The sequence below is a fragment of the Terrapene carolina genome, unplaced genomic scaffold (assembly GCF_002925995.2).
Source record: "Terrapene carolina triunguis isolate 2854851 unplaced genomic scaffold, T_m_triunguis-2.0 Scaffold103, whole genome shotgun sequence".
Lineage (NCBI taxonomy): Eukaryota > Metazoa > Chordata > Testudines > Emydidae > Terrapene > Terrapene triunguis.
In genome coordinates this window covers 4,892,162-4,913,765 of record NW_020664454.1, presented here as the reverse complement: position 1 = coordinate 4,913,765, position 21,604 = coordinate 4,892,162, and the positions used below count along the sequence as shown (strand labels likewise).

The 21,604-nt window shown below is 40.3% G+C and overlaps 1 protein-coding gene across 1 annotated transcript in view; it reads right to left on the bottom strand.

Annotated features, from left to right (window-relative positions):
• Positions 1-21,604, bottom strand: part of LOC112104311 (nardilysin) — a 47,958-nt gene that overhangs the window by 14,029 nt on the left and 12,325 nt on the right. Inside the window, exons 5-20 of the mRNA XM_024196544.2 lie at positions 17,381-17,454; positions 16,131-16,226; positions 14,506-14,628; positions 12,793-12,850; positions 11,467-11,540; positions 11,147-11,216; positions 10,603-10,680; positions 10,033-10,153; positions 9,889-9,947; positions 8,813-8,867; positions 6,185-6,289; positions 5,807-5,930; positions 5,135-5,221; positions 4,369-4,488; positions 3,054-3,105; positions 747-897 (exon numbers count right to left, since the gene is read on the bottom strand). Coding sequence (XP_024052312.1) covers positions 747-897; positions 3,054-3,105; positions 4,369-4,488; positions 5,135-5,221; positions 5,807-5,930; positions 6,185-6,289; positions 8,813-8,867; positions 9,889-9,947; positions 10,033-10,153; positions 10,603-10,680; positions 11,147-11,216; positions 11,467-11,540; positions 12,793-12,850; positions 14,506-14,628; positions 16,131-16,226; positions 17,381-17,454 — 1,447 coding nt within the window. The remainder of the gene's footprint in view (positions 1-746; positions 898-3,053; positions 3,106-4,368; positions 4,489-5,134; positions 5,222-5,806; positions 5,931-6,184; positions 6,290-8,812; positions 8,868-9,888; positions 9,948-10,032; positions 10,154-10,602; positions 10,681-11,146; positions 11,217-11,466; positions 11,541-12,792; positions 12,851-14,505; positions 14,629-16,130; positions 16,227-17,380; positions 17,455-21,604) is intronic.

Sequence of the window (21,604 nt, the reverse complement as noted above, 5' to 3'; positions counted from 1 at the left end):
CACAGGAAATACAGTTGAACATGTGAGACCAGGAAACCTTCCTTACTAAAAATAGTCATTTTGGGTGGAGAGAGAGGACGAAAGGCAGAGTGTTAACAGAGATAGATCTGTGTTAGGTTATTGTATTGCTACCCATCACCATAATATCTGAGTGCCTTCTACGTAAAATACACCAACAATATCAAAGTCCCTACTGGACTTCACAAGTCTCTAGCTCTTCTCCTTTTATCAAAAGCTTTGTTTGGGATCGGGCATTTTATGGTATTTTTTTTAGTTTTGGGAGGAGGAATAAGAGGAGTCAGTTGATTTTGAGAAAGTTTCTTCCTCCATAACTAGAATGACAATCAAATAGGAATGTATTTTGCAGTTTCCCCTGAAGATGGCCAGACTGAATTTGTCTGATCACCTCTGGAACACTGTTCCACACCCAGCTTTCTTGAACATCTCCTCCATTTCATCTGGGCATGATTCCCCACTGCACTCCCACCAGCATCAATCCCTGTCACTATGCCTTCCTGCAGACCTGGAAACTTACACACTCTCTCTCTGCTCTTGCAGATTTATGAGCATCTCAGCAGGAAGACTTTTTTTTTTTTAAAAACACTGTATACAAACCCATTAATGGGTTGCAAGGCCACTAACAGACACCAATATTTAAGGACAGAGCTGTGAATAGTTTAGAAAATGATATCCAGCAAATTGCTGGTTAACTCATAGTAGAGAAAAAAAATACTGCTAGTACTCACCGGTAGTTTATGATTGAATCCTTTCACTCGAATGACCAAACCATGCTCTCCAGCTACCAGTTTGTATTCCAGTTGAGCAACATCAGCTTCGTATGCTGGTTCAGCAAGGTTGTGGGTGAGGATGTTTACAAAAGTATCAAAAAGCACCACACTGCATGGAGAAAGGGGTAAAAGTGGGAACCAAAAAGGAAGAGAAAAACACAAACCACCATAAAGTCAGTGGGTCTGAGGGTATACGCTGACGTGTCCTAAAGAATTATTTCACTAGATAGCTAAAGATCACAAAACCCAATTTAAAAAACAGACTTGTATTCTGCAAGAAATTTAGTCCTGGGTAATGTAGAAGTCTACAAACACAGGGCTGTGACTCTCTCGCTCTATTCAAAAAAAACAGGGCTATCTAGAGGTCATTTTGGCATTAATTAAAATACTTTTGCATCAGATGAGAAAGGAGAAGTTATTCACTTTACAAGGCACATCAGGATGGTACACAAGCAACCCCGTTCCTCTACTATATGTGGTTTAAAATCCAACTAGAATAAAGAATATATATTTCAAGCAACATCAGCTAATAGTAAAGTGCGTTTGTTGAATATTGGGGTGTTAACACAGAAAATATACTCAAGGAATTTGAGAGAGACAGCTTTATTTGAAGTGGAAGTTGCTATGATTAGGATTTAATAGGTATAAAAAGATCTTATTACTTTAAGTAAAAGTCCTTTTAAGCCAGTTAAAAATTCTAAGTGCCATAGAGAATTAGAACCAAACTGCTTCTGGTTAAACGTTCAGACCAGTATTTTCCCTAGTAAGTCCTGCAGAAAAATAGTTTTACAAAGATATTAAAAAAACCCACTCCCCCCTTGCAGCTCCTTAGTGGTCTTATGATAAAGTCACTATACTGTTTGTTACAACTGATAGACCTCGGGGCTAGTAGGGGTGCCATGAATGGGAGGACGAGGTGCATATGCTGAATTGTAATCCAAAGTCTGTGTAATGTGCTCACATATTATAGCTCTCCAACTGGTGCTCTCAAATCGCTTTCCCCCTCACCTACACACTTTTCCCCAAGTTGTTGGCTATAGTGTCTACAACAGGCAACTCTTTTCAGCACAAAGCCTTTGCAGAAACATTCTGTTCTAGCAGATGCATTGCTACAGTAACTCCTCACTTAAGTCATCTTGGTTAACAGTGTTTCGTTGTTACATTGCTGATCAATGTTAGAGAACATGCTCATTTAAAGTTGTGCAATGCTCCCTTATAACGTTGTTTGGCAGCCGCCTGCTTTGTCCACTGCTCGCAAAAAGAGCAGCCCGTTGGAGCTAGCTGGTGGGGGCTTGGAACCAGGATGGACCGACAGCCCCCCTAAGTTCCCTGTGCAGCAGCCGCCCAGGAGGCAATCAATTGCCGGGCAGTTCCGCTGTCCCTCTCCCCACTGCCATGTGCATGTCTCTCTCTCCCCGCTCCTGTAACCCATCTCCATAGAGCGGGAGGGTGGGGGGGGGCGCAGACACACACACACACCAGGGCTCAAGACTGTGTCTTTTCGGTTTTGAAAGATGTGTTTTGTCAGCGTACTTTCAAGACATAAATGCGTCTCTCTCTCTCACACACACACACACACACACACACACACACACACACACACAGTGTCTCTGTCTCTCTGGCATGCTGTCTCTCCTCCCTCCATTCCTGCTGCCCTGTAGTGTGAGGGTACATTAACAACAGCGAGTTAACCCTTGAGGGCTCAGCCGAGTGCTAGTTCATCATTTAGCAGTAAAGCATTCCCTGGGAAATATCCCATCCTCCACCACCTCAACCAAGCTTCACAATCATCATTGCTGTGTACAGTATTAAAACTGTTTGTTTAAAACTTTTACTGTGTGTATAAACAAATATAGTCTTGTCTGGCAATAAAAGTTTCCCTGGAACCTAACCCTCCCCTTCCCCCCCCATTTACATTAATTCTTATGGGGAAATTGGATTCGCTTAACATTGTTTCGCTTAAAGTACCATTTTTCAGGAACAGAACTACAATGTTAAGCGAGGAGTTACTGTACTATTGTGTCACTCATTTTGCCTGCCCTTCACCATGGGAAAACTGTACCAAGAGTCTTACACACTTCCCTTCTCCTACACAAACACTTCTCCCCTTCCCCCAAAACTACTGAACTGTAAAGAACATGAAAGAGGAAACCCAATTGTTATGTTCTATCTTCAAGTTAATTGGGGGCGGGGGGAGGTTGTTTTTAACCCCGTATAGGAATTTTAACTGCTCTGCAAAATAAGCATGAGAAAGGTAATTCTTACTTCTCTGCAGACTGCTGTATCAGTGGAGATATCAGATGGAAACGTATATAAGCTGGAAAAAAAACAACAACCCATAAATGAGCAACTACAGAAACACACGCAGCTTTAACCATTAACTGGTTTTTCCTTCACCCCATTTGCTGTTTCCTGTCAGTTATTTTATTTGAACCCCATGTGTAAATGCTTGTTCAGCTGAGACAACATTTTTATCTGTATTGAATCACCAAAGTAGTTCCCTTCCGTCCCCACTTACCCTTTAAACAGAGGTGAAAGTAAGCCGGTACAACCCGGTACGGCATACCGGCAAGAGCCAGTTTGCCGTACCGGGGCGGCCCGGCTTCCCCAGGGGGCAATTTAAAGGGCCTGGGGCTCCCAGCAGGGGCTGGAGCCCCAGGCCCTTTAAATTGCCACCAGAGCCCCACTGCTGGAGCCCTGGGGTAGGGCTGCGGGGCTCTGGGGGCTATTTAAAAAGTCTGGGGCTCCTGCTGCTTCTACCGCCCCGCCCACTACTCCAGGGCTCTGGCAGCTATTTACAGGGCCGGGGCAGTAGAAGCAGGGGAGCCCCGGGCCCTTTAAATAGCTCCCAGAGCCCCGGGTGCTGCTGCTACCCCAGAGGCCGGGGTTGGGGGGCACTTACCTTACAGGGTGGGCTGGGGCTGGCTCTGACTCCCTCAGCCACACTTGAATCAGTTACCTCAACTGTAAACTCTTGGGCTGGAACGCTCTTTTTGGGTTGTGCGGATATGTACGTGTAGTGCCTCGCACAATGGAACCCAGTCACTTTGATTAGGGCCTCTAGGGACTACCACAATTACTAAGCCAAATGTAAGCAAGTGGCACCTAGAATTTATTAACCATCACTTCAAGCAGGCGTATAAACAATAGTCAGGCAAAATCCAATGAAACAACAGTCCAAATGAGGAATGGATGTCCTCAAGACTTCACATTCTAAATCCCAGGCAGCAACACCAACTGAAACTAGGAATGACAGGGAAGAGGAGCAGAAGCAAGATTTTTGAACAACTAGCTAGGAAAAAAAAGAACTATGTAGTGAAGGATTATAACTCCCTAGCCAAAAATCTGATCACCAAGCTCCAACCCGAAGCCACCTAAACAAGGAGCTAAACACAAAAGGGGGGTTTATAAGTGCAATGGCAACTGGAGTGATGCTCAGTGCTGTTTGGAAATCAGATTAAAATGAAGCTACAAGTCCTAACTCTAAATAAATTTCTAGGACTATTTTAGATGCCTACTATTGCATATGAAAAGTTTTGCTTTGCACATTGTGTGTAATATATCAGTTAATAGGCATTACCTTTGGGAATTTTGAATTTATCATCCTTCCTGTACCACAGACAGCCTTGTTGTGTGCTTAGTATTTTGACAGGATATTCCGACTCCGGGCAATCAGGTGCTTTCAGAGCAAAGTCAGTGGCTAATGTAGAAACAGAATATGTGGGTTACTGTATCTCAATTCTACAGCCATTAACACAAGTGTGCAGGTTTCAAAACTGTAAGCAGGCTGCTCGCCTCTCTCATGTCACTATAGTACATTCAGTTGCACACTTCCCTTTGGTGAAGTATGGATGGGTCATTGCACTGTCCAGAGAGGAGGCCTTTTATAGCCTGTTCAAGAGAAGTTTTTTTGGTTTTTTTGCTTCTATTAACAGATCCAGATGTTATTTAAGGGTCTGTGTTTTCCCCCCAGAAGAGCAGGGAATAACCTAACATTGCTCTCTCAGTAATCCAGGTACCATTGTTTATAGCTATATGCAAGCGATTCACGAGTACACCATGGCAGCTCTGCTTGGTTACCTGGTCCTTGTACTAAGGAGTATTTTAAAGAGGCATTGTCAGGTCAAATTTGGCCAAAAATTTAAACTTATAAAAGTCTAATAAAAATTCAGAAACAAATGTTTCCATATTTTCTATCTATTCCAGTGGAAACAGTTTATTTAAAAACTAAACATTCATAAAAAAGGAAAACATAGACCATGTCCTAGGAAAACCCCTATCCTCAAAGGGAATGTCAGGGAAGAGAAAAATGACAGAGTCCACTAGATACAAGGTCTCTCACTCACCTATATATTTATTTTCTTCAGGTAGGTGCAAGTCCTCATTTAACTGAAAGTCACTGGCCCATAAATCACTCCAGTATTTGTCAATATCTGTGAAAAACATTAAATTAAAAGCAGATAAGCTATCTAGCTGCAGACCCTTCAAATAATAATTCTTTCCTTTAGATGTTTGCCTCCATGCCTGTCTGCACAAAGACTGGGTTCTCCTTTCCTGATGCCATTTGGCTCATCTTCCCAGCCTCCACTTAAGCCTCTGCTCAAACCTCACTTTAAGCAAACTTATAAACTAATAGTCATTCTTTAAACACAAAGCTGTGTGCATTAACATCACATGTTACCAAAAACATATTGTCTTAGCCTTCATTATGTAAGTTTTAATCTCTATTCAGTACTGACTTGGGGAATTTGAAGACTCACCATGACTCTCCACCTCCCAAAAAAGACCCTGTAACAAAAGGACCTGCCTATCAGGCGTAGAGAAGGGGACTCAGCCAATGCTACAGACAGAAAAGAGTAGCTATAGAATGGGACAAAGCACCTAAGCCTCTACTGACTCATAATAAAGTCAAGATCACAGTTGAGAAATCATCCTCCCACTCCTGTGTACTTGCATGCAGTATTGCCACCCTGTTTAATAGGCTCTGTGACCTCAGACACTTCAAAGGGTCATTTTACCTTCCTCACTGTACTGTGTCCCAAACCATTTCTCCTTCAGGTGACATTTTCCTTCATTGGCAGCAGACAGCAGAAACAGGTTGGCTCTCTGAGGGCAGAGCTGGTTAAGGGCATCAGCAATGACCTACAAAGATAAACCAATATCCGAGTTCAAATGCAACTTTAGCTGTGTCTGTCAAGCTGTAAAATTTAAAATTACTCTGAAAATCTAGAAGACAAAAAGATTACACATCTACTCTTAACCAAGCAATCTGCTTTCTAAATTTTTTTTCATTACAGAAGTGATGCAAGTAATCTAAAAAACCCATTCCAATATGTCTGAATTTCCCAAACTTGTACACTTCAAATATACATGTTCAGAGCTACAGTGCTACTTACATTAGGTTTGTATTCAAACAAAAGCTGATCTCCTGTCAAAAAGTCCTCTTTCTGAAACAACTGCATATTTTCACAAAGGCTTTCCACATAATCAACTGGATCAGTCTGTAAACAAGTAAAATGGTGTTTCACACATCAGACATCTGAAATGTTACCTTTTTTTTTGCTAAGTAGAATTTATTGTGTGCTGCACTTGTTGAGTTTTAGTTCTGGTTATTGAGCCTAAATGCAATTCATAAACAAATCCTTACTCATGGCACTCAAACACCCACTTCTCCCCAGCCCTGCAACATTAGAGGGCTCATCCTTAAGAAGAAACACTAATGAAAAGTATCAGAGGGGTAGCCGTGTTAGTCTGAAACTGTAAAAAGCAACAGAGGGTCCTGTGGCACCTTTAAGACTAACAGAAGTATTGGGAGCATAAGCTTTCGTGGGTAAGAAGAAGTGAGGTTCTTACCCACGAAAGCTTATGCTCCCAATACTTCTGTTAGGGTATGTCTACACTACAGGATTAATCCGAATTTAGATAATTCGAATTTGGGAAACAGGTTGTATAAATTCGATTGTGCGTGGCCACACTAAGCACCTTAATTCGGTTTTAAACCACATTAATTCGGTGGTGTGCGGCCACACTACCCCATTAACTTAAATACAGTAATTCGGTGGTGTGCGTCCACACTAACCCTAATTCGAATTAACAAAATCGATTTAGGCTCTACTCCGTTCGTCGAGGTGGAGTACAGAAATCGATTTAAAGGGCCCTTTAATTCGAATTAACTGGCTCTGTAGTGTGGACGGGTGAAGGGTTAATTCGGATTAAGGCAGCTAAATCCGAATTAAAGTCCTAGTGTAGACCAGGCCTTAGTCTTAAAGGTGCCACAGGACCCTCTGTTGCTTTTTACTAATGAAAAGGTTTCTGCTTTCTCCCTATCTTGTGACTAGCTGCAGAGACGTTAGATCTGATTGTACTTTTACAAAAGCAAGAAAAATAACTGTATTATCCTGGCTACAATTATGGGTCTGTCTACACTAGGGAAAAAAGGCATTGCATGATGCCAATGGCTGGATCATGTTGATGCAAGGCATATACCAGTGGTTCTCAACCTGAGGCCCATGGGCCCTTGCAGCCCAATCAGCACAGAGCTGCGGCCCAAGTGAAATCTTCAGGGACATACAGGTTGTATTGGATAACACACTGTGGGCCACATACACGTCCCAAAATGGTAAATAGATTGAGACCCACTAGCATATACAAACAGTAGCTGTCCCTGTTTTTTTACAAATGCCAATTGTACCACCTGGTAATCACACCTGGGACAGGGTCTTTAGTGCATGATTGATGCAGTGAAGTCTACAAAAAGTTTCTCTCCAGTCCTGAGAGGAAATCAGAAGCTGTGAGTTCAGCTATTTAGACTAACTCCAATCCACAATTCAGAAACGCTTAACTTTCTGAAGTTATCCACGGCACATTTGTTATCTTTGCTAGACTTCTCTCCCACTTTGTGTGTATTTGTGTCTTGTTTTGTCTTAAAGGAAGACAAGTTGGGACTTCAACAACAGCTCCAAACCATCTAAACCAGGGGTTCTCAAACTGGGGGTCGCGACGTTACTACATGGGGGTTGTGAGCTGTCTGTCAACCCTGCATAGGGCTGACAGCCTAAGCCCCCATTAAATTAAATTAAAAACCCCCATTTTTAATTTTAGGGGGAGGTCACATTCAAGAGGCTTGCTGTGTGAAAGGGGTCGCCAATAGAAAAAGTTTGAGAACCACTGATCTAAACTAACCTTTTCTCTTTTCCTCAAAAGAGACAGTTAATACCATCGAAAATACTGTCAAACAGGCATCTCTCCTGTAAGAGACTCTAGCTAAAGGGAAAGGGAATAATGGATACTGTTAAAATGAAAGCCTTAATACTTTCCATTTCAAATGCTTTAAAGTGTTTTTCCTTCTTTTCCTGTATCTTTCTTAAAAGGTTAAAAAGCTTTTGTTACAAGGGGAGTAAGCCAGTAATAACTTGACACAAAACCACAGACCGCACTTAACTGTTTAATGCTTTAATAGCGAAAAAGGATTTCATTAACACATGACCCCTTGTGTGCCCAACTCATTCTTCACCCCTTATTACAGAAAGCAGCGCTGATATGTTAAGTGCCCTGAAGTGCCACAGTACCAAGAGCTGTTTCCCCACAAATGAGAGTATGCAGAAATGCTTGGGGGGGAGGGAGGGGTTGGAGAGAGGGAGAGGGCATCATTAGCATTCATAGCACCCTACAGGTAAATAAGACAAGGTTCCCTCTGCAAGGATTTTACAATATAAATCGGACGATAAAGAGAAACTGACCATAATAAGCAAGGAAAAGAAGATCAAAATGTGAAGAAAGGGATGACGGCCCTTGGAAGGACACCACATGCAAAAAATTCAAGTTGTGTTTTGGTTTTGTTAAAGGACAATTTCACAAGTCAAAGTCTAACATTTCTCTACCTAAAATATGAATTCTTTATGTTTAACACATTCTCGTTCTGCCTCATCTCATCTATGTTTTCAAAGTATTGCGAGATCAGAATTTCCAAATCCTCTGACAGACAAGCTACACACAGAAAGCAACTGATGAAGATTAACTAGTACCTGTTCTTGGTAATGAAATTCATTAGCTTCAATCTTCTGGATCTCTTCCCAAATTCTGTAGGAGGAAAAAAGTTTCCCCATTACATTGCAACATTTATTACCAAGACACGAATGAAACACCATTTCTAGGTAAGATATCATAGTGGAAGTTGAAGTCAGTTTCTCTGCAATAATTCTTCATACATCTATGAGATGTGCACTCGAAATACACATACAACTCCTTTTATCTGGTAATCTCAAAAGCAGTTTACCATTGTCAGTTGGCCCTCGTTATTCCTGCAAATAATCATGCCCTTATTATAGATGGAGATGCGAATCACAAAATAGTCAAGATCAGACAGCAAGTTAGTTAAAGAACCGAAAACAGAATCCTCAACTCATGACTTCTAGTCTCAGGCTCCAACTACTACACCAAATTCAGAAATGCTTGAGCTTACTATTGGGGAAGGATGTGGCATTCAGGGATGTCTTTAGCAATTCCCTAGGACACAATTCTCCACTTCTTGCTTTTTTGTCTTCCACTAAAGACATGCTGAGTTGAACCAGTTTATTTCAAACTAATTTAGTTAACCAGTGCAAAATGCTGCATGGACACTTATTTCGCTTTAAAACAGGCTTACTTGGTCTACCTTAAGTCTGTTAGTAACAACTTTAAGTTAAACCAAAATAAACTGCTCTTAAACGGAAATAAGTGTCCATAAGCAGGAGCTAGCACCGGTTTATCTATATTGGTTTAAAAACCAGTTTAAGTTAGACCGGTGCTATTTTCCCAACCCTAAAATCAGAGCACTTGGATCATCCACATGGAAATAACAAGGTAAGAGCACATAAAATTGTGCTCTCTGCACACTAACCCTTTGGTTAAAGCATACAAGAGCAGTCAGCAAACCCCAGTAGATGACAGTTACCACTCCACTGCTGTTTGTCACATTGCCTTTTTATGGTGACCTACAATTCCTGGGTTTTTTTAAAAAATAAGTTATTTTCCACCACTGATTCACTGCATCTGTTCTAATATATATTTATCAAAAAAGTAAAAAGGTGAAACACACACTACAAAGGATTTAAATGGTTACCTTTTATCTGGTCCTCTTTTCTGCAACATCTTCAGATACTGAAATACAACGTGTGCAACCTGAAGACAAAGACAAACTGATAAAGTTATTTTGACATTTGGAAATACCAAAATTATCAGAAATCCAAGTTGCAATAAGGTTTACCTCATAGAAGTGCTTGTAACCTTCATCTGTCAAAGTCACAGAAATGCTGAAGATAGAGTAGGTGGAGTTCTGTTCAAATCCTGTCTCACCATTTCCTCCATATAATGCAAGAGCCCAAAATCTATTGGGGATTTAAACCCAGTATCCATTATTCCAGTTAAAAGCTATCCTGAAGTATGGCTATAATTACAGCACACTTATTTGAGCTTATCTCTGACTTGCATAATGAAAGGACTGCCTGAAGGACTTTCAAAGAGATACCAAAACAGACTACCACAAGATACCTTTCTACCAATTCACAAAACATAGTGCAAAGCTCTGAGAGAGAGAGAGAGAGAGAGAAAGAAAGAAAGAAAGAACATTCTAGAAGGGAAGTAAATTTACTTCCTCCTAGAAGTAAACTATCAGAGTATCCTAAACTAAGTAACATGGCTGCCACAAACTTGAAAGGGAATTACCAAGAAAATTTGACTCTTCTTAATCTTAGATCAATTTTCCCAAATATTTTCACTTTAGAATATTATTTTTCACTTTATTACAGTGGACACTATATTGAACTCTGATACATACTTTTTCCTAAGAAAGGAAAGAACACTGCCTTTGCCTTCATGTCCAACTAGCCAGGAGATGTAGTGAAGTGGCTTCACCCTAAAACAAAAAAGTTTACAATGACAAGAGGTAAAACTAACATCTTTTATGTGAAGATCCCAAGTCACTAGACAAACAACTACGTTATACACTGCCCAATTCACCCGCGACAAGTGTCATCTTTAAACAGCATCTCTATAAAGAGATATCAAATTGAAAATACAAGTGGAATTTAGGTAGACAGAACATAGTGACTCAACTAAAAATTAATCAGGACATTGAGATTAACAGCTCCCTTACTGATTATCAATTTAAACTTAATCTATATAAAACAGATGTAAATCAGTTTAAGAGTGTCCACACAGGGGTTTGCACTAGCTTATTTAGATTAATTTTAAACACACATCTTTACTTAAACCAGCACAACTTGCAACATGAACAAATCCAAAGAGCCTCAGTTATTTAGAGGATTTTTTTTCCCCTATAGTCAAGCATGTGTTATCAATAAGATGTTGTCCATCCTCACCTGTAATGCTGATCCTGTGGGGGAAGTGCCCAGGTGATGCTCAATGAATGAACTTTTCTGACTGGAAAAACTGAACAGGAAGAAATGTATTAATTAAATGCAAATACATTACTACTCCTGTCTCAAAGTCTGATAAATCAGAAGTGGGCAAAATATTGTATTTAATGCAGAAAGTAGTGGGAAAAATACATAACCCTACATTATTGAAACAAAAATATATTGTCCATTTTAAAACAAAGAAATAAGAATCTGCACAGTGGTATATACAATTCCAATTTAGAACACTTAACAATACAGAAAGAAGAAATCAGTTCACTCACCTCTGTAAAGTTTGTGAAATTCTGGTGTGTCAAAAGGCTGTGTCAGGTGACCAAAGCTTGGCCTGGGTAAGCCACTTAAAAATAAATAAATAAATAAATAAATAAATAAATAAATAAAATAGAAGTATGTAGCATGATGTTTACTGGTCATGATCCAGGTTCACACAGAGGCACGTACAAGCTGCCTTATGCCCACGGTCCTGGAGTGATGATAACCTCAAGCCCCTAGAGAACCAAAATGTCTAGTCTTTTGATGTGACTCTGGATTAGGGCACAAGAGCTACACACATCCTGAATAAAAGAACACACGACATTCACCAGTCCCATGAGACTTCCACAAACCCTGCCCCCCAAGTTTTGGGCACATCACTCCACTGATGGCACCGAACCTCCCAAAACTAGCATGGAACAGGAGTTTGGAGCAGGTGCAGGCAAGAATATCACAAAATCCACACACAGACCCCACCACCACACCTTGTTAAGAGCCTGGTAGGTTGTGAGAGCCCCTTGTTTCCCCTATCCCTCTTGGATTTCTAATAGAGATATTGACATAGATAAGTAAACAAAAGGGTGCTATCTTTAAACAAATATTTTGTCAGCAGGAACCTGCAGTTTGAGGAAGTGTGTGCAAGTCACCCAGTGTTCTATAACACATCAAGAAGCATTCACACCAAAATGGTAGGTACGAGATGGGGGAAAACAGTCATTTTCAGCCACAAATTGGTAAGATTGTTAATTGAGGGGATACACCCTATGAATTCAGCAATTTTAAGGTTAAGACTACATTTGGATTACGTGCCCATTTTAGACAGCATGATATAGTGGATTATACTGTATTAGTTTGAAAGGCCACAATCAAAACCTGTTGTAGTTATGAAGATGACAGCTAACCACCACCACAAACCATGATTCAGCTGTGACTTGCTGCCATTTATTTAACACAAAGCAGTGATGTAAGATTTAGAATGCTGTAACTGCAGATTATAATTTTCCATCCAACCACAGCAGGCAACAAGGCATCAGCACAGGTGTAGCAGATGCCAATCACACTCCAACTTCAGGCAGATACCTCATAGCATCTTAAATGCTTAAAACTTGCTATGCAAAAACATTAAGAAATATTTAATCAAAATAAAACCTAACTTTTAACCTCCAAAGTCAACCAGTATTCAGTCAGTTAGAAGAGGATAATTTCCTCAGTAATGGAGGTAATGGCATTTTAAAAATCTCAACAGTTTTGAACAGTGCATGCATGGAATTTTGTAATTTTGTAATAATGTAATTTCACAGCTTCCATGTAAGAAAGTAATCAGAAAAGAATCTTACTTATTTGGGATCGCTGAGAAGATTTCAGTCACCCACTTTTCCAAAGTATCCAGAGTTTCTAGTAAGGAGAGAGAGAGAAAAAAAATACGCCTTGCTGAAGGACAAAGGCAGATTCTCAGGATGATAAGGGCAGGTTACCAATCCTGTCCCATTTGCCCAAGTTAATTTAGGGAGACAGCAGGCCAGTTCTCTCTAAATTGGTAAGTGCTGGAGTGCAAACATCAAAACCTGTTGGGTTGACTCTGATTTTCCCAAACCCCATATAAACCTGGCCTTGGATCATGTCTTGATGTTGCTCTGTACCACCTGCACCACACGCTTATTAGGACTGATATTGAAAGGCTGGTGGTACCTGGAGTGCCTGTTTATAAGCATTAACAGCTTTGGGATTTGCAAAATGCCTAGTATACTAGATCTGTTCAATCACCCCAAGGACAGAACTGATGCAGCAGTCTGAGAAGGGGCAAATCTGGTGTAGTTGTGCACCAAAGTAGCATATTGCAGAGTATCACATGAGAAGCACTTTTTCTCTTGCTTCCTTGTAAAGGAATGATTATATAAAGTTAACAGCTCAAAAAAATCATGAAATAGCAAAAGTGTGACTAGCAAGAATTCTGCATTCCAACCAGTACATTAGTGTTCCTTATATCACAAGAAAAGTGATGATTTTTATAGAAAAGAAAAAAAGACAACATTTCTTTAACAGAGATGGACTATGGAGATGACTTGCAGGGCTAGTGGCTCCCATGCATTTCTTCCAATCACAAGCAAAACCAACAGAACTACTGTAATCTGCCTTTTGCAAATACTACCTAAGGCCAATGCATCCAACTTAGCATGTTTTCCATTATTATAGTAGCATCCCTAGAAGCTCTAACCTGATAGGTCCTGCACAAAAGTCTGGTAACACACAGGCTCTGCCCTGAAAAGCATACAGTCTAGATAGGAAAAATAAAGGTCAGAGAAGAAAAGGTATCATCCCTATTTTTACAGAGGGAGAACTGAGGCACAGAGAATTTGAGACTCAAAAGCAGCACTTAAGCCCATACCTAACTTCAAGAGTTTGCTTAAGCCTATCCCTATTGAATAAAGGTCTCAAGCACATGTTTAATTAAGCATGATCAACTCCCTTTAACCTCAAGCTTAAGTGCTTTGCTGAACTGAGACCTAACACAAAGTCGATCAGGATGTCATTTATATAATCTATCAGCCCAAAGTACAAAATCATTTCATCACTGAAATGTCATCATTTTCAGCTGCATTCAAGTTGTGGTGTGTGCCATGCAGTTTTGCCCAGGACAAACCCCTAATTCCTACTGAAAAAAGTCAAAAAATCTCCAGTCTCCATACAGAGAAGACAGATCCTGTGTGTTAAGATCTCACCTGAAAAAAAACACAAAAAAGTAAGCTGCTGGAAATCAAGGTAAGGAGATCAAAGACAGGTGAGAGAGTCAAGCCGGGATTCAAACTTGTGGTTCCCTGGTTAGGTATTTCACAACTGATGGTTAGATCTCCAAGACAGTCCCATAAACTAATTTAAATGTTTAAAAGCTATGCACATAGATGCTTGCCTGACAAGTTTGTAGAACACCACAAGTCACAGATGTGAAGCATTATGTAAGTAGATGGGGATAGTGCTGAGCTGAGACTGAAACAGACCACTACTTCAAAGCAGTAAATAACTGACTGTATTTAACCAACAACTGCTGTTACCTTTAGATTGGACAACTAAAGTCATATAGTGAGCAGAGTAATAGCGCTGCCAGAAATCCCTCAGCCTGGTGTAGGTATCAATATTATTCGTTTTAGGCTCATGTTTGAGTGTCTCTGCATTGCCTGTAAATATATTTAAAAAAAAAAAAAAAAGTCAGTTATCTGGATACAGATATGCCAGAGCCTCATATAACATAAGATCACAGAACCCAGTCTTGGACTCCTTGAGTACCAAAAACTCCCAGTAAAGCCAACAGGAATTCTGCATGTGCAAGGGATACAGGATCTGGCACAGAGTGTTCTAATGGCATAAAAACATGAAGAAATGCTGAAAACATACACAGAAATTTTTTTAACTAATGTTAAGGTTCTGTATTAACACACAAAAACAACTGCTAGAAAACAGAGTTAAAGGAACATCAACTTTGAAGTTACACTTCACTCAGTTTTTACTTAGTATTGTTACAAGTAACAAATATTTCAAAAAAAGTGTTTTCTGTATGTTCACTTTGTGCACTGTGGACAGCTCTTGGTGTATGGCCTTTTTGTTTCCCATATTTATGCGATACTCTCCCCCCCCATTGCAAATTTTGTTTTTGTTTGTTTGTTTTTTTTAAAGGAAAATGTGATTGTAAAACTGCAACAGTTGTCAGGAGAGATTCAGCTGTAGCACAGGGGTAGGCAACCTATGGCATGCGTGCCGAAGGCGGCACGCGAGCTGATTTTCAGAGGCACTCACACTGCCCGGGTCCTGGCCACCGGTCCGGGGGGCTCTGCATTTTAATTTAATTTTAAAAGAAGGTTCTTAAACATTTTAAAAACCTTATTTACTTTACATATAACAATAGTTTAGTTATATATTATAGACAGAGAAAGAGGCCTTCTAAAAATGTTAAAATGTATTACTGTCACGCGAAACCTTAAATTAGAGTGAATAAATAAAGACTCGGCACACCACTTCTGAAAGGTTGCCGACCCCTGATGTAGCACATGGAACTACACTCCATTTGAAATCTAGTCAGGTTAAAAAAGCTGATAGGGTTTAACACAAGCATTATCTTGTAACTTATGCACACCAGCACACTTGGGGCTTGGTGCAGAAGGGCTCTCCTGGGACCATATGAAGTGAATTCTCTCCCACCCACAAGGCTGTGGAACGGCAGTGAAGCAACTCTTCAGCTGCTACTGCAGCCCTGAGACTGAACCAACCCTTTTGAAATATCTTCCTAGACTCAGTCCTTGTGAGCCCACATGTACTTTTTCTTTTATGTCCAAATACAAATCTTATTTTTCCAAGGATTTTTAAAGGAAAAAGACCAGAGGTTATGCAAACCAGGGCTTCCCTAGAGAACATCACCAGTACACTAACACAAAATGACCATGAGCCAGTCTAATTAGCATCAGCTAAACAGAAGGGCTACCGTTGAAAATATATTAAATAGATATTGCACCTTTTATCCCAAAGTGTTTTACTGTATTCAGAATGAAGAACTGTTTTCACACATTTCAACTGCCACCAGATTTTAGTGTGATACTACAAATAATCTCATATCGTTAAGACATTTTGCTACCTTTTCTAACACCACATGTTTAATAAAGTCTTAGAATGTCAGAGAAGAACATACCCCAAAAGAATTTCTTCATAGGATGCCCAGGCCTGGCAAGGCTTCCAAACAGCATTTCCTTTCTGTTTGCATCAGAGGGTCTTGCTAGTTGATACTCTGTTAATTTAAAGCATTAGCACTGTATTAATCATCGCTATGCGAGGCAATGTTGCTATGTAACTAATACTAACCTTTACAGGGAACACATTACATGGAGCAGCACTGGGAGCATTTTTTGCCAGGCACATGAAGCAGCAGTGAAGTAGTTGAACTACATCACTTACCCCCTGTGCTCAAAATGGACAGAGAAGAGAAAAGAACAAAACCTCAGTTCATTGCTGAGAAGCCAAGTATGGGGAGGGAAGGGGAAACGGAGAAGGGGGGGGGCATTTAGGGCCCAATCCTGCAACGTTTTGCATGCCCTCAACTTCCATTTAGTGGGAATGGAGGACCAGCAACACCTTGTGGAATTGGACCTTTAAAAAGAAAGTACAAAAGAACAGGTTAAATATTACTATTCCTTGTAGTTTATAGCCAAAGTTTATCTACCCTGGAACTCCAGCAGGATTATGAAATCAAGAGATTGAACACTGAGCTGCTGAAGCATGAGGGATTCTTAGACTGTTTTAAACTCTGTTTTTGTTAATAACTTTAATTTAAACTCAGCCCCCTGAGAAGCACTTCAGAGAAAAGACATCCTTGTTAAAGATCCTATTGCCCCACCTTCAGTGGAACGGATGAGAAAGTTCACAATACACATTTGGGGCCATTAGTATGTCCTCTAACAAAATCAGGAAAGACCAGACTTATAATTCCTAACTTAAAAAACAAGAAGAAAAAATATTTTTAATATTTCCTTAAAAGCTCACCCCTTTCAGGTCTTCTTTATGTATCAGAGCATCAAAAAGCAGCAGCAACCTTTTCACCTCTTTGCAGATTACCTCTAACCTCGTTCTTTTTCATTCTGTACATCAGTTTTGTTTTGCTTCACTGATTTAGCAAAGTTTTTCAGACGTGCTTCTGTCAGATATATGTACTGCCTTATTGTCAGAAAACCTAGGTACTCCCTGCCCAATTAGATACTACTTTGGGCTTTACTAGAACATGTGGTGAATTAGAAGTGGACCAATGCATATTGGTTACATTTCAGGGAAACAGCTTGGAATAAATTCAGTACTTTAAGTGCAATATATTGTTATACCAAGCACCAAACATTCTGAAGAATAATGGTGAGGTGGGAAGAATAATGGTGAGAAGAACATTACACTTACCACTGTCCACAGCCTCAACTTCCCGGTCAATTGCATCCCTGATCATTAGTGGGTGAATGAAGAACTGTGCCCACCTAAAAAATAAAGAAAAATGGTAAATTTCATTTTCCCCCATTGTCTAATAAGCAGAATAAAAACAAAACAAAAACAAAAAAAAGTTTTTCTACAACAAAAAAACCCTGTTTTTGTGACAAACAACATCCACTGTTTTTACATTTAGGATTTGCACCAGTTCTTAAAGCCTTTACAGAAAATTTTATAAAGCCAATTTTTAAGTATTTTTAAAAAAAAAAAAAAAAAAAAAAGCAAGGCCCCCTGCTCTTTGGAGTGGAAGTGTGTTGGTAGGACATGGTACCATAGAATGCACAGTTATCTGCCTTTACATCCTAAGAAGGATCATATCAGTGGTCCATCTAGCCTAATTCTCATCTCCAACGGTGGCCACCAGTAGCAGATGCTTCATCGGATAAGGGATTAAGCATTGAATTTTTAAATTCAGTTTGACAATATCAATGCAGTTGTTAGGTGATTTGATCTTGGAGTAATTGACAAGCTGTTTATGTATAAGTGTATTTTTAGAGACTGGCAAGAGCTTTGGGTAGGTTACCTTTTACTGGAGACTAGTAAACAATGAAAATAAATAAACATCTAATTATTTTTTAAAATCCTATTCAGCTTTTTGCTTTAACATCATGAGGCAAAGCATTCCATAGCTTCATTATCCACTGAACTAAAGAATATTTCCTTTCATTAGTTTGCAATTTGTTGCCTTTCACATTCATTGGCTGCAGTCATTCTTGTATGAGTAAGGTTAACAGGAATTACTTTTTCCTATACCATACATTACTTTACAGACTATCATATCCTTTCTTTGTCACAATAGCCCCATCCTTTTCAGTCTCTCTGTAGAAGAAAAATCTTAACATATCTCTAAATATTTTGTTGCTAGTTTCTAGACCCCTTCAAGCTGGTCTGATTTCAACCCTTAAAGGGCTGAATTCTGCCCTTACATGTTTGCTCATAGCTCCCATAAAAGCAGCACTCCCATTGTGTGTACCTTCTCAGGCAAACCTTAGCTCAATCAACATATTAATGGCTTTGATAAAAACACCTAATTGCAGTGCAGCCTAGTTTCCTCCTGCAGGAGGATGGGGGGCAAGAAGAGGGAAATAGATGTATTAAAAATATTAAACTTGCACTTCTCCAAAGGAGAGAGAATATTTTTCTCCTTATGGCAGGAATCCAGTTAGACTGATAGAGTTTTATTGTGCTAACATATCTGTCATAACTATAAAGGGAAGGGAAACAGCTCTCCTGTGTACAGAGACTCCAAATCCTTTTACCTGTAAAGGGTTAAGAAGCTCGGGTAACCTGGCTGACACCTGACCCTAAGGACCAATAAGGGGACAAGATACTTTCAAATCTTGGGGGGGGAAAAGGCTTTTGTTTTGTGTCCTTTGTTTAAGTTGTTGTTCGCTCTGGGGACCGAGAGGGACCAGACATCAATCCAGGTTCTCCCCATCTTTCTAAACAAGTCTCTCCTATTTCAAACTTGTAAGTAAAAAGTCAGGCAAGGCGTCTTAGATTTACTTTGTTTTCTCAACTTGTAATGTACCTTTTACCAGAGTGTTTATCTTTGTTTACTGTACTTTGAACCTAAGACGGGGGGGGGGGTCCTCTGAGCTCTTTAAGTTTGATTACCCTGTAAAGTTATTTTCCATACTGATTTTACAGAGATGATTTTTACCTTTTTCTTTAATTAAAAGCCTTCTTTTTAAGAACCTGATTGATTTCTCTTTGTTTTAAGATCCAAGGGGGTTTGGATCTATATTCACCAGGAGTTGGTGAAAGGAAGGAGGGGGGGAGGGTCAATTTCTCCTTGTTTTAAGATCCAAGGGGGTTTGGATCTGTATTCACCAGGAGTTGGTGAAAGGAAGGAGGGGGGAAGGGTCAATTTCTCCTTGTTTTAAGATCCAAGGAGTGTGGATCTGTATTCACCAGGGAATTGGTGAAGGTCTCTCAAGGCTACCCAGGGAAGGGAATTTGAGATGGTGGCAGCGGACCAGAACTAAGCTGGTAGTTAAGCTTAGGAGTCCTCATGCAGGCCCCTACATTTGTACCCTAAAGTTCAAAGTAGGGATACAGCCTTGACAATATCATATGACCTGGTGTGAGCACACTCAATGATCTTTCATGGCCTTAAACATGTACTTTCTTGAATAGTATTGTGGACCACATAAACTAGAGCTTTTGTAAGACTGAAGACTCTCTCTTTTTTGAAAAGAGACTTAACCAAAAATTAAATAGCTTCAGGGGCACATATTTAAAAGGAACAGGCCACTAAAAGATTCTAGCTGCACCTCTCCTGAGTAGTTGATAAATGGAATTAACTAGAAATGCAACAACAGGAGACTTTATAGTAAAGTCCTAAAATATAGCCAACATGTTAACTGCAGTAAACACACATTGTGCACATATAGTTACACAGCCCATGGCAGCAAGCCTCCCAGCCCAGTTTGATAGAGTTGGGCTATCGGGGCTTGCGTTAATGCCCTAAAAATAGCATGCATAGGGTTACCATATTTGAACACTGAAAAAAGAGGACACTCCACGGGGCCCCTTCCCCGCCCCAACTCCGCCCCTTTCCCCGCCCCTGCCCAACTCTGCCCCTTCCCTGCCCCCATTCCAACCCCTTCCCCAATGTCTCCGCCCCCTCCCGAGCGCCCCGCATTCCCCCTCCTCCCTCCCAGCCACACGAAACAGCTGCACCAATTCTAGAGTCAGGCACTCCACTAGTGTAGACTCCCATGACTTTAATGAAGCTGCTCAGTTTACACCAGTGGAGGATCTGCCCCGGCGCTCAGTTTTTGGGAGCGGTCAGGAAACGCAGCTCACACTGTTCTGTTTCCCAGCTCCCCAGATGCCTTTGGAGCAGCCAGTTCTCCTCCCTGCCCGGTAAAATCCCGGACATTTTGAGCTATTTAAAAATTCCTCCCGGACGTAATTCTTTATATGTAGTGAGTCCTTTCCTTTCACCAGTTCTTCAGTTTTCTTTCTCCTCTTGTGCCCAGGCATACTTCTCTGCAGATAGCATTTTTCTCAGCAGTGGTTTATTGCTCTTTAAGAAGGCATGAAAGTCTTTACAAGAAGTTTGTCTGAAGTTGTACTGTACAAGTAGAATTCCTTTCAACGACTCAACATTCAAGTTGGTCCTTTCCTTTGTCCATTGGCTTTGCATCAGTGAAAAAATTCGCTCTACATTTGCATTGTGAGAAGGAATAGTAAAGAAGAACTGTCCAATCTTTAACAGTTCTGAATGACACGCAATGTTTTTGGATTTCTCAAAATATTTGGTCGACTTCTGGTGTGCTAGCAAATTACTGAACTCTTCATCACTGTTGCAACTTTCTGTAAACTTCTTCAGGTTGCTGAACTGATCAAAACACTTCACGTCATCAATTTGCATCCCCTTATCGGTCAGGTACTTGATACAAGGTTCCACATCACTCCAATTCGGTGTCTCACTCAGGGTAATCCACCTGAAACAAGAGAAGTCTTCCAGGGGTCTAAGCCACATCTCCAAATATTCTAAGCATCTGCTGTACATATTTACTTCAGCATAGAATTTGTCATACTCTTCATCAATTTCTTCCATGCGCTTTTGTGCCAGTAGTCCCTTAACTTTCAGGAACATAAAGTTGTGAGTCTTGCGTTCAAGAAGGATAGTCTGAACCGAGTTCAAACTGTTCAGCACTTCCACAACAGAATTGCTTTCCCTTTCGATTTCTTGGATGTAAGTTTGGAATACACTCATGAGTGAATGCATGTGCCAGAGGTAAATCTCACTTAATTCATACTCAAAAAATGTCTTAAGCACTATGGGTGGTTTGTCCTGTGACAGAAAGAATGACTTCAAGGCCGGAAACATCTGTATCAGCCTTGTAATGCCTGGAAATAATGACAGCCATCATGTCTTGCTATGAGAAAGCAGCTTTCTGTAGTCAACATCAACAAACTCACAGTACTCCTTCAGTCGCTCAGTTCGGACAGTGTAGATATGAAAGTACTGGTAAATTTTAAAAATAACGTTCTCAATGTCAATGTTCATTCTTTCTGCTGCATGGTGAACACAGTTGTTCAAAATGTGTGCTGGGCAACCCACACCAATTAATGTTCTCTTCTGCAACAACTTCTTTAAGTTTGCAAACACGTTCTTTCCATCTT